This window comes from Thamnophis elegans, chromosome 7 (genome assembly GCF_009769535.1).
Source record: "Thamnophis elegans isolate rThaEle1 chromosome 7, rThaEle1.pri, whole genome shotgun sequence".
Lineage (NCBI taxonomy): Eukaryota > Metazoa > Chordata > Lepidosauria > Squamata > Colubridae > Thamnophis > Thamnophis elegans.
Window position 1 is genome coordinate 84,137,872 of NC_045547.1, and position 12,644 is coordinate 84,150,515.

A 12,644-nucleotide genomic window follows, 5' to 3' on the forward strand; every position below is an offset into this window, starting at 1 on the left:
ACCTCGGAAGGATGGAAGGCTGAGTCAACCCTGAGCCGGTGAGATTTGAACCGCTGACCTGCTGATCTAGCAGTAGCCCTGCAGTGCTGCATTTAACCACTGCGCCACCTTGGCTCTTCCTTCATCTAATTTCCACCTCTTCTCTCTAACCATTAATAAGACCTAGTCCACGTTAAATCATACTCTGTACCTCCTTTATCTTTTAGTTTCAATGTCAGTCTATCCATCTCTGTGTAATCCAATATTTCCAAATTATGTTTTCATCTGTTGGGTAATTCCCTTTTTCCCATATTGTGCAAATGCAATTCTCGTTGCTCTCTGTTAAAATACAGAGCAATTTTTCCAGAAAGAAAACCCTTCCTTGGTCTTCCAAACGGTTGACCCCTCGACCCTTGGACACTTACGTCTCATCAGTGAAGGCAATTCCGAAATATTCCTTTCTTTCAGGTTGAAATGGGAGGCCACCAGATCTAGCAGCTCCTTGGATAGAAGTTTGGGCTGAAAGAAAGAGACAAAAAAGAAGACACTCAGACATCTGGGGAAGGGGGAGGTTCAAAACAAGGGACGGGGGTGACTCTGTCCTCCGGTGGGGGCCACTCAACAGGACATGCGCACAAGTGACAGCGACATTGGCCAGAGCTGATGACACAGATTGGTTTGAGCCCCCCAGAGACATTCATTGACCGCAATGCTTGAGCCATGCACCTCACAATGCCTGGTGTTTCACATTCCTCAAGAAGCCATCAGAATGACATTTCGGTGTTCTACCATAAGCCTGTGCACAGCGCACAACACATGCACATGTGATATGAAGTGTAGAGGCGCGACGGAGAGAGAGAGAGAGAGAGAGAGAGAGCCATCTGATCGTCTCCCACAAAAATTAGTAGCCCCCTGAATGAGAAACATCCAACCGGTGTAGTAAATGGAAGGACCCCTAAAGCTAAGTAGGGCTTTACCAACAAATTTCACCTTCACGTCTCCAAAGTCTTAATTCCCCCCACAAAAGTAGCTTTTTGATCTACCTGCACAGACATTTGTATCTGGTTGGGTTGACTAGGTGGACATCAAAAAATGTATGGTGACCTCACGTGGTGCTAAGAATCAGGTAGGTTTCCATACTTGCTTATGGACTAACTCAATTTTGGCTATGAGTTAGAGGTGGCCTTTGAAGACCTCACCTTAATTCATACCTTCTTCCTGCTTTGCCTTCCTACCTTCTACCTTGGTGCCTCGAAGTGGAGATTGAAGTGGGGTTGAGTTGACTTGGTTGGCCTCTAGAGCGGGAAAAGGCCTCCACGTCCCTAGGAGCCTGTCTTAAGTTAGGAGGGGCCCCCGTTTCAAATCAGGGCTTTGCTTCAAAGAAGCTTTGGGATGGAAGCTTTGGTCCAACTAGGTGTCCCAAAGGGGATTTTCCAAGAGTCAAGGGGACTTTCTGGATTTTCTTGGAAGACGTTTCGCTTCTCAGCCGAGAAGCTCTTCAGCTCTGAAGACCTCCCTTTGAAGAAGAAGCTGAAGAAAACTTCTTGGCTGAGAAGCGAAACGTCTTCCAAGAAAGCCCACTTGCCTCTTGAAAAAGCTCCTTTGGGACAACCATGACCTGGATGATGGAGAAACTCCATCAGCATGTCCAACCAGGTGTTTCTTTGAAGCCTCACACAGCCTCTATGAGTAAGCAGCAAACAATCTGTTTTAACTGATTGCTGTTCCCTTGAAGAAACTCAACTATTCCAGGGAATGCCGACACCCAAACATTCCAGGAAAAGCCACTGGAGAGAAGGACTAAACGAGGCAAAATATTTGGAAGACAGCCTTCTCTTGCTAGGATGATTTTCTTGAATACTTGAATAAGTTCACATTAATGGATTCCTATTAAAACACTGAGTAGATAAATGTAGACTGGGAATAACTTGGCCAAATGCATCCCCAATGAGGAGCTACAATTCCCACACAAGGTAGAGAAACTGGAGACAGAAAATTCCACTTGTAGACTATCTGCACTTTACCAAAACTTTACTCGCGAGGAACGGACCTGGTTCTTGAAATATAGCGGTCTGGTTTCCTTAGAGGTAGATAATCCATCACCGTCATCACCCGTGGCCTTGACTAGCCTAACTCTACCACAGGAATACACAGCTGATGCTCTCAGAGGTAAGACAGCTTCCATGACCTAATACACCTGTATGACAATGGGAAGGGATTGTGGGAATTTGCAGTCCAAAACTACCAGCGTGCTTACCGTAGCTCCCCAGTGCGTAAGTGAACTGCAATACAAAAATGTGTATAGTTACTGAGAGTAGATTTCCATCAGCCAGGCCCTACCAAGGTGCACAATGAAAGTCAGATGGTTCTCGTTGACTGACAGGGCAGATTTTGAAAATATCTGAGCATCCTCTCCATTTCTAGAGGAAACTATCTTCTGACAGTTACTACATGAGTAAGTTAAGAAGAAGAAAAGTGCGGTTAGCTGAAGGGGGGCTAAGTTATTTGAAGAACTTCCTGGTGGGTAATTCAACTAAATAGCATCCAAAGTAAATCAGAGTCCGAGGCAAAAGTATTGCTCAAAGTTCCAATTTATTAAGAGAGGCCATGTTGGCACATCTGGGACATTAACCCAATTCTGAAAGCTTCCCGGTTTCTCCACCCAGTTGAAAGTTCAAGATCTTGCCCCCCACACCCCCAAGTCCATCCCATGGTCCAATCTCCCACTGCCATGCTGGCAGTTTTCACCCACTCAGTTCCGATCAGGTGCAGAGGTGCAGAGACAAAGGATGACCTTGACTTTCTAGAAAGAATGTTGTTATGGCTACATGTCATCAATCCCACCTCCCATTTTCCCCACCATAGGAAATGCATAGCAGAATAATAGAAAGCGTGGCAGGCCAAAGATCCAAAAGAAAAGATGGCTGCAGGCCTAACATCAATGTTATCTAAGTGGTCTTGTAGATACTTACCACTGATCATTAAATTAGAACAGAGGTCCCCAAACGTGGCAACTTTAAGACTTGTGACTTCAACTCCCAGAATTCTCCAGCTGGAGAATTCTGGGAGTTGAAGTCCACAAGTCTTAAAGTTGTCAAGTTGGGGATCTCTGAGTTAGAAGGACACACTTTTAACTCAAGAAACAATGGAGTTTAGCAACCAGTTGTCACTATTGTGCAGAAATAAAAGTCTCCCTTGAGTTGACTTGGCAACAGGAGGGAAATACCTTCTCCCTTCTTCTTTAGAGATGTCCCTTTGATTTCCCAGGCTAACGTATGGACACAGGAAGTCCTCAACTTACACCATTCAAACAGACCGTTTTTCACACTTACAACCGTCAAAGTCAGACACTTAGCACCGGTTTATATTATGACTTGCGTCTTGGGGTCACACGCAACCCCCCTTTTGCTCTGACGAGCCAAGTCACGGGAAGCCAGATCCAAATAACACCTGTATTAACTAAAAAATGGCGGGGAGCCACGTAACCGCGGGTGGCAAGGAAAAGGTCGTAAAAACGGGGTAAAAACACACTTAAGAAACATTTTCACTTAGCAACCTAAATTTCTGGGGTTCAATTGTGGTAGTTAACTCGAGGTCTCCTGTATTAATGAGGAAGTCATCTCCCTACACCAACCTTTCGGACCTCAGGAACCACTAATTCGTAATTTAAATCCCGCGGACAACTGATATGAATTTTTTTAAAAAGATAAACAGTATTTAGTGCAGTGGTTTCTCAACCTTGGCAACTTGAAGATGTCTGGACTTCAACTCCCAGAATTCCCTCAGCCAGCATGTCGCATTCGCTGGCTGTGGAATTCTGGAGTTGAAGTCCAGACATCTTCAAGTTGCCAAGGTTGAGAAACACTGATTTAGTGCATAATAAAAAAAATGCGGATAATTTTACTGCGGACCACCAACATTTTCTCCATGGACCACTGGTTGGTTGACCTCTGCTCTATACCCATGGTGGGAAACCTATGGCACCGGTGTGCCACAGGTGGCACCTGGAGCCATCTCTGCGGCACGCGAGCTGTCGCCCGGGTTTATTTATATTAATTGCCTCCCGCCAGCTAGCTGGTTTTGGGGTCACGTGCGTGCATTCGTGGGGTGGTGGGTGGTGGTCATTTCTCTCTCTCATCCCTCATCTACATACCTATTATCACCTTCCTTCCTCCTCCCTATTTGACTTTGATCAGAAGCTGGAGGGAACTTCAAGGGGAGAGATGACTGCGTTCTTGTCCTTGGAGTCATAAGACATCACAGGCCTCCTTGAAACCCACCAGCGAAGGTGGCCTATTCCGAAGCGACCAGATTTAAAAAAACTGGAGAGGTCATTTTTCCACTCCAGTCCACCAGAACCACTTCTAGATCCTCTGGACCAAGAGAGCAGAAGACCAGGACTTCCAGCATGTATCTCTCTCCCCCATGACAGCTTGATGTTTCCGCTCACAAGGTGGAGTATAACTTGGACCATAGCTCAACAAAACACTAGAAAAGGAGGAGTCCCCTCTTGATATATTCCCTGTGCAACTTTCCTAAACTTCTTACGTTGACAGATAGGGCTACTTTTAGTAAGTGGGAGCATGATTTATATAGCTGGGGGTGGCAGGTAGAGGACAGGAGGTACTATACCACTTCCAGCTGGACCTCAACACAACACAACACTTGGCTTTTTCCCTGATACTCTTTTTAGAGACCTGTAGGTTGAGTTCCTGCATAGCATGAGCTTTCCTTTCACACTAATCTTCCAGATGGATACGATGAGTGGAGACAATTTTCATTTTTCACGCTCTATTATTGCTAATAAATAGGGCAAATGTAATTGGGAATACAAATAAGGTTGTTAGGTGTTCAAAAGAGTCACTGAAGATGCTGCTAGGTTTTGTCCCGATTCCTGCCCCCCAAGTGACTCTACTTCAAAATTGCTTACCTTGGTCGCAAATATATGACACCAGTGGCCTAAAGATGTATCTAATCTAATTTAATCTAATCTAATCTGATGTATAACAATTCATCAAGACATTGTACAAGATGAAATTAGTTAGCCAGGATAGCACTGTATATATATTTTTTAACTGTACTTTAAACTTCGATAATTCAGATAATCTGTTATGATGATGCAATCTGTTATTGACTTGATTGTAGTTGTTCTGCAGCTAATTTTGTCAGGGCTTTCAAATGTTAGCTAACGTGTTTACTGCCAAACTTGTCTGCCCTACAATCATCCCAGTAGGTTGCTATTTAACAGTCTGTTCTGAAGACTGTAAACTCTAAAGTATTCAAAGGAAGAACATTAAAAAAAACAAACCCCATTCCCACTCATAGGCGGTCACCTAACAGGCCAGACATAAAAGGCATAATGGATGTTTGAAATGAAAACTTTACAAGTGCTAATTGTTAAAAGAAAGATGTCGACTGTCTAGGCTAAAATGAAGACGACGTTGTGGTTAAATGAATTTCACACACAATTTGGACCATTGACCCCCAAAGTGCTTTTTCAAAAGGCAACTGGATTTTGGTTTCCCTTGAAGTTGTTTCCCTTCTCATGCAGGAAGCTTCTTCAGCTCTGACCGAATGGTGAGGAATGGAAGGATTTATATTCCTTGCAATCCTCTGGTTATTAGTGCTCTCTCTGGGAGTCATTGTGCCCCTTGGCAGGTTTATCTGTGTTTCCAGGTCACCCTAGTAGCAAAAAAGGGTGTGGAGCTGCTGAAAGGACTGCGTTGTGGAAATAGGTAGTGTTGTATCCCTCCACCTCTGTGGACAAAGTCCAGTTGCCTTTTGAAAAAAGCACCTTTAGGACAACCATGATGGATGAGAATCTCCACTCAACATTTAGACCATTGACTTCATCACTATTTCTTGGAATGCAAAACTTAAACCACATTTAGGAGAACAGTTGCCTCCATCGTGAGTCTTCTAAACCTATTGTTATTCCAGCGCCATGTTAATAAAATACCGGCAAGAACTATAATTCTAATACTTCTGGAGGACATCAGTAGAAGCTCAGAGACTGCTGAATCGACAGAAGCAAAAATAAACAACAAATAACCCCCACAAACCTCCTCCCCCCCAAAGTGCTTTTCCCAAAAGGCAACTGGAACTCCAGAATTGAAGAAGTTTCTTGGAAAGAGAAGTGAAACATTTTCAGAAACAAAAAAATAATCAAGATGCTTAGTTTTTAGTAAAACGCATCTTTGAGACAACCATGACCTGGATGAAAAACTCCCCAGACAAAAATATCCCAAGATGATCCTTGTGGTGAAGAAGAAGCAATTTTAGTATCTCTGATGCACTGGAAATGAAGATGAGAGAAGATGGTAAGGGTAAGGTTTTCCCTCAAACATAGGTGTTAGTCTTCCCAACACTAGGGGGGCGGTGCTCATTTCCATTTCAAAGCCGAAGAGCCAGCGCTGTCCGAAAGATGTCTCTGTGGTCATGTGGCCCGGCGTGACTCAACACCGAAGGTGCACGGAACGCTGTATCCCTTCCCACCAAAGGTGAGTTTCCTATTTTTCTACTTGCATTTTTGACAGTCTTTCGAACTGCATAGGTTGGCAGAAAGCTGGGACAAGGAAATGGAAGCTCACATCCGTTACGCGGTGCAATATAGCAATAGCAGTAGACTTATTACCGCTTCATAGGCCTTTCAGGCCTCTCTAAGCGGTTACAGAGAGTCAGTATATTGCCCCCCAACAATCTGGGTCCTCATTTTACCCCCTCGGAAGATGGAAGGCTGAGTCACCCTGAGCCGGTGAGATTTGAACCGCTGACCTACTAGATCTAGCAGTAGCCTGCAGTGCTCGCATTTAACCACTGCGCCCACCTTGGCTCTTGTGCTAGGGATTCGAACCGCTAAACTGCTGACCTTCTGATCAACAAGCTCAGCATCTTAGCCACTGAGCCACCACGTCCCCTTTCTTCCGTGAAAGATGCTCAAATGGCCAATTGACCGAATCAGAGACATTTTCAGCAACTACAGTACCTGTCCTCTCTTATGGCCCTACGCTCCGTTTCTGATGAACAAAACCTACTGAATCAAAAGTAAGGTTCTACGTTTAGGCAAGAAAAAGGAAATGCACAGGTATAGTATAGGTGGTACCTTGCTCAATAGTAGTGACTATGAGAAGGATCTTGGAGTCCTAGCGGGCAACCATTTAAATAGGAGCCAGCCGTGTGCAGCAGCTGCCAAAAAAGCCAACACAGTTCTAGGCTGCATCAACAGAGGGATAGAATCAAGATCACCTGAAGTGTTAATACCACTTTATAATGCCTTGGTAAGGCCACACTTGGAATAGAGCATCCAGTTTTGGTCGCCACGATGTAGAAAAGTTGTGGAGACTCTGGAAAGAGTGCAGAGAAGAGCAAGAAAGAGGATTAGGGCACTGGAGGCTAAAACATATGAAGAACATTTGCAGGAACTGGTATGTCTAGTTTAATGAAAAGAAGGACTAGGGGAGACATGGTAGCAGTCTTCCAATATTTGAAGGGTTGCCACAAAGAAGAGGGAGTCAAGCTATTCTCCAAAGCACCAGAAGGTAGGACAAGAAGCAATGGGTGGAAATTAATCAAGGAGAGAAGCAACTAAGAACTAAGGAGAAATTTCCTGACAGTTGGAACAATTAAATCAGTGGAACAACTTGCCTCCGGAAGTTGTAAATGCTCCAACACTGGAGGTTTTTAAGAAGAGATGGGACACCCATTTTTCTGAAGTGGTGTAGGGTTTCCTACCTAGTTGGACTAGAAGAGTTTCATGCAACTATGTTATTCTATTCTAAGCCTTCTGATGATGGGTGAGAAAGTATGACCACAAAGAGGTCCTCTCCTTCTTCTTTGGAAGGTAGAGAGTGTGGAGAGACAAGACAGCAAAACCTGCTGGGTATCTTATCCCTATGAGTATCCATCCAACCATCCCTTTCCCCATGTCATCTTCTCCCCTCTGCATCCAAGGACACCAACACAGGTGCTCTCTCTCCCAAGGGGGACTTCACCATCACTGGACAATCAAGGAGCTCAGAAGATACCTTGGGAAAATGACCTGTTATACTAAAAAATATTCCTGATTGACCAAGTGGACAAACTCATCCAAATGGACTTCCAACCTCATGCTGAAAACCCTGAAAACCAAATAATAGATTCCAGTTGGTTCTCCGGTTCTCATGTCTCGGGTTGATTTGATTGACCACCGGAGACATCAGAAACAGAGATAACGAGCAAGTTCCCTCAGTTTCCTTTGTGGTTTTGATCTGTTGGCTTTTAGGTGATTTATTTCTTCGGCTCGGATGCCCACACAGACAGAAATGCCCCAGGAAAAATGCCTTTCCCTTATAGAAGTTTGGGATTCTTGCGATTCAGCAAGGATGTTGGCGCACATCAGGATGTTGGTGAAGATTTGGAGAGGCAGGTTTTGTGAGAAGTTTCAACCGAGTCCACTGTGAGGAGTGGAGTTGGGCAGTCAAGGCAGGATAGCCTAGAGCAGTGTTTCTCAATCTTGTCAACTTGAAGATGTCTGGACTTCAACTCCCAGAATTCCTCAGCCAGCATTCGCTGGCTGAGGAATTCTGGGAGTTGAAGTCCAGACATCTTCAAGTTGACAAGGTTGAGAAACACTGGCTGGCTGAGGAATTCTGGGAGTTGAAGTCCAGACATCTTCAAGTTGACAAGGTTGAGAAACACTGGCTGGCTGAGGAATTCTGGGAGTTGAAGTCCAGATATCTTCAAGTTGACAAGGTTGAGAAACACTGGCCTAGAGGGTTTAAGATTGAGGGCATCCTAGGATAGTAATTAAGCAGAGCATGTAGCTCCATATCATCACTGAGAGTCTCTGTGACTTGAAGACCAAGCTTGTGGAGATGCCAGAAGATTTGCCTGGCTGCCTTTTTAAACAGGAGGAGAGGGATCCCTCCGCCCTGGAAGGGGGCAGTTTGAAATCTGCGCCTTCGTTGGCCATCGGCGTCAACTCCTGTGCAAAGGAGGCCCCGGGTGGGAACGGGAGGCTGCTGGATGACTCATTTCCTTCCCGGGAATCAGTGGCCCTCATGGCCCACCTCTGGCCTCTCCTGTTAAGAGGGAGCCTCCATTCATTCCTGTATATATAAGCCTTCCTGTTTTATGAGGCACACCATCCAGATGGCTTCCCCTGGCAGGCCCTTGACTCTGCTTCATAAGCGACACACATGGCCAGATGGAAAAAACATATTTTTTTTTTCTTTCTTCTTTCTTTTTCTTTCTTTCTTCTTTCTTTCTTTCTTTCTTTCTTTCTTCTTTCTTTTTCTTTCTTTCTTTCTTTTTCTTCTTTCTCTTTCTTCCTCCTTCCTTTCTTCCCCTTCTCTGCCTCTCCATTTCCTTTCTTCCTCCTCTCCCTTCTTTCCTCCTTTCCTTCCTTTCTTTTCTTAACTCACTCCTCTTCTTTCTTTGTCTCCCTCATCTATCTCTCATCAATCTATCTATCTATCTATCTATCATCTATCTATCTATCCATCCATCCATCCATCCATCTCTCTCTTCTACCTATCTGTTATTTATCTTCTATTTATCCTCCATCCATCTCTCTCTCTTCTTTCTTCTCTCTCTCTCTCCATCCATCCATCCCTCTCTCTCTTCTATTATCTATCTATCTATCTATCTCTATCTATCTATCTATCTATCTATCTATCTATCTATCTTTATCTATCTATCTATCTATCTATCATCTATCTATCTATCTTCTATCTATCTATCTATCTATCTATCTATCTATCTATCTATCTATCTATCTATCTATCTTCTATCTATCTATCTATCTATCTATCTTATCTATCTATCTATCTATCTATCTATCTATCTATCTATCATATCTATCTATCTTATCTATCTATCTATCATCTATCTCTCTATCTATCTATCTATCTATCTATCTATCTATCATCTATCTATCTATCATCTATCACAGCACCTCCTTCCCTTCTCTTAAAAACAGCTGCTTCCCTCCCAAGATTGCTGCTTGCTCACCTCCATGGCTTTCCCCCCATCAACCCTGCCTCCCTCTCTCCTACTGGCTTGCTCCCACATTACACATCTTGAGTTCTTCCCAAGGTAGGAGATGCACAAACCTTCTTGGTGAAAGGCCATCTTGACAGCTCAAAGACTTTTGAGAAGGTGGAGCTGAATCTCGCTGGGTCTAGGAGCCCTTTGTCAATGACCAAAAAGGTTGGCCTTCATGATTTATGTCGACAGAGGCAGATAAATCTGTCCAGCCTGTGCCAAATTTCTAGGTTACGGGACGAAAAGGGAATGGCAAGAGCTCCACAAATCACGGGGAAGAAAGGTATTAACATATGGCATACATTAGCCAAATAGCTATTGAAAGGAAGTGGTATAAATTAGCTCCCGGGACAGTTAAATGGGTTCTCCAAACAGAGGGGGAACATTCTTCTGAGTTTCTATGAACATCCTTTTCTCCTTCTTCAACTGCCCACACTTGAAACCTGCCATAGATCTACCTCTCAAAATCAATTCCCATGCGCAGCTTTCTAGGTTACCAAAAAAACAGAATTGATACAAGGCAACACAATTCCTTAACAGTATAGCAGAGTTGGAAGGGGCCTCGGAGGTCTTCTAGTCCAACCCCCGCTCAAGCAGGAGACCTTATAATTATGGAAGCCGTCGAAATAGAAAAACCCCCACAACATGAATAAACGTGACAATACCTCCCACCTACCAGACATCTGGAAACCAGCCCTCGTCAACAAATGAGTCCAGCCACAAAAACCGACACCGGACCCAGAACAACACAGGACGCAACCACAGTCACCCTCACCAGACTCAAACCCAAACCCATCCCATAGACCAAATGCAACCATCATCCAGAAGCCAAACCACGGCGGCATCACCAACTGCTGCACCCCCACTCCGACCCCCACACAAGCAAACTGACACACGCCATGAACACATGGCCAGACCGCAAACTCGGAGCCAAACCAAAGCCCCGGATGTTACATCACAGCCATCTGCTCAGGACGTTACATCACAGAACTCAGGAGGCTACAAGGCAAGGCTCAGGATGTTACAACGCAGCCAACGCAACCCTCCAGGAGGTTGCAGCACAGGACTCAGGATATCACTACACTAGAGCTCAGGATGTCATCACAGCCCATTAACCAGGTCGTTACAACACAAAAGAACAATAGGCACACAGCCAGTACCTCCGCCACACAGGATGTTACGAAACAGCCGACTAATCTGCAAACATCAACTCCATCAAGTAATCAAGATGTTACAACACAGCAACCAATCCGCTTACAGCAACAGAGCCAGCACTCCACACACCCCCCCACCAGTATTGAAAAGACGGCAGCTCCGATCACGCTTTGCTCACACAAGCACGAAGACGAAGACACCAGCCTGAAGATGGCGAGTGGGACCTTGTCAAAACGTCGCCATACTCTCAATCTTACATGGGGAAAGACCTGAATACGCCAAGACCTATATTCATCCATATCTATCATCTATCTATCTATCTATCTATCTATCTATCTATCTATCTATCTATCTATCTATCTATCTCTATCTATCTATCTATCTATCTATCTATCTATCTATCTATCTATCTATCTACCTACCTACCTACCTACCTACCTACCTACCTACCTACCTACCATCTATCTATCTATCTATCTATCATCTATCTATCTATCTATCTATCTATCTATCTATCTATCTATCTATCTATCTATCTATCTATCATCTATCTATCTCTATCTATCTATCTCTATCTATCATCTATCTATCTTTCTTTCTATCTTCTATTTACCCATCCATCCACCTATCTGTATCTATCTATCCTCTATCCTCTATGTCTATCTGTCTATCTGTCTAAAGCAGGGGTAGGTTTCAACCGGTTCGTGGCGGTCCTCGCGAACCGGTTGGTCGGCGAACCCGGAAGTAAGTAACTTCTGGGAACGGCGAAGGGCCCACCCACCCGCCCGCGTTCCTTACCCGGTTTTGACGAGTTCTGCGCTTCCACGCATGCGCAGGACACATACAGCGCCTGCGCGATCCTCCGGGAGCAGCTGAAGCATCGCACAGACGCTAGTACGCATGTGTGCGCCGCGCGCGTGCACGAGGACGCCGCCGGCCCCATTCCAACCGAACCGGTTGGAACGGGGCGAGAAACCCACCCCTGGTCTAAAGAGGCTGAACATTTTGTTCCCTCCACCGGAGAAGCTGAGAAGAATTCTTATGGCGAGACTTGTGATTCCTGGGCCTTCCTTCTGCTCCCCTCTCCTGGATTAGCTCAATGGAAGAATATATTTCCCTACCCAAAGACGGTCTGTCTGTCCCTCTTTCTCTCTCTGGGTCCCCTCATTTGAGCAGGATTAACTGGAGTTCTGGCATGGCTCAATCTAAGGACACACAGGCCAGTCACTCCGCAGAAAGCACAGTCTGTGTGCGACCGAAGAACCAAAAGGTTTGACCCCCTCAAGACATTCCGATGGGTGGTGGTCACACAGCTGGATGAGTCGGAGAGGGATTATCTAATCTGTTTACAGCCAGTTGTTCTGAAGGGGCTCTTTGTGAGGGCAAAGATGGGGGAATGAACTGAGGGACCATCTCCGCTCCCTCACAATGGGACCATGCAATACCCCCGTATTTTTAGCAGTGACTCTGTTCTGAGTCCAAGCAGT

At 44.9% G+C, this 12,644-nt stretch overlaps 1 protein-coding gene across 1 annotated transcript in view; it reads right to left on the reverse strand.

Annotated features, from left to right (window-relative positions):
* The window catches only part of FRMD4A (FERM domain containing 4A), a 168,392-nt gene that overhangs the window by 84,090 nt on the left and 71,658 nt on the right, over nt 1-12,644 (reverse strand). The window contains 2 exon segments of the mRNA XM_032221900.1: nt 405-441; nt 444-498. Of these exon segments, the coding sequence (XP_032077791.1) occupies nt 405-441; nt 444-498 (92 nt within the window).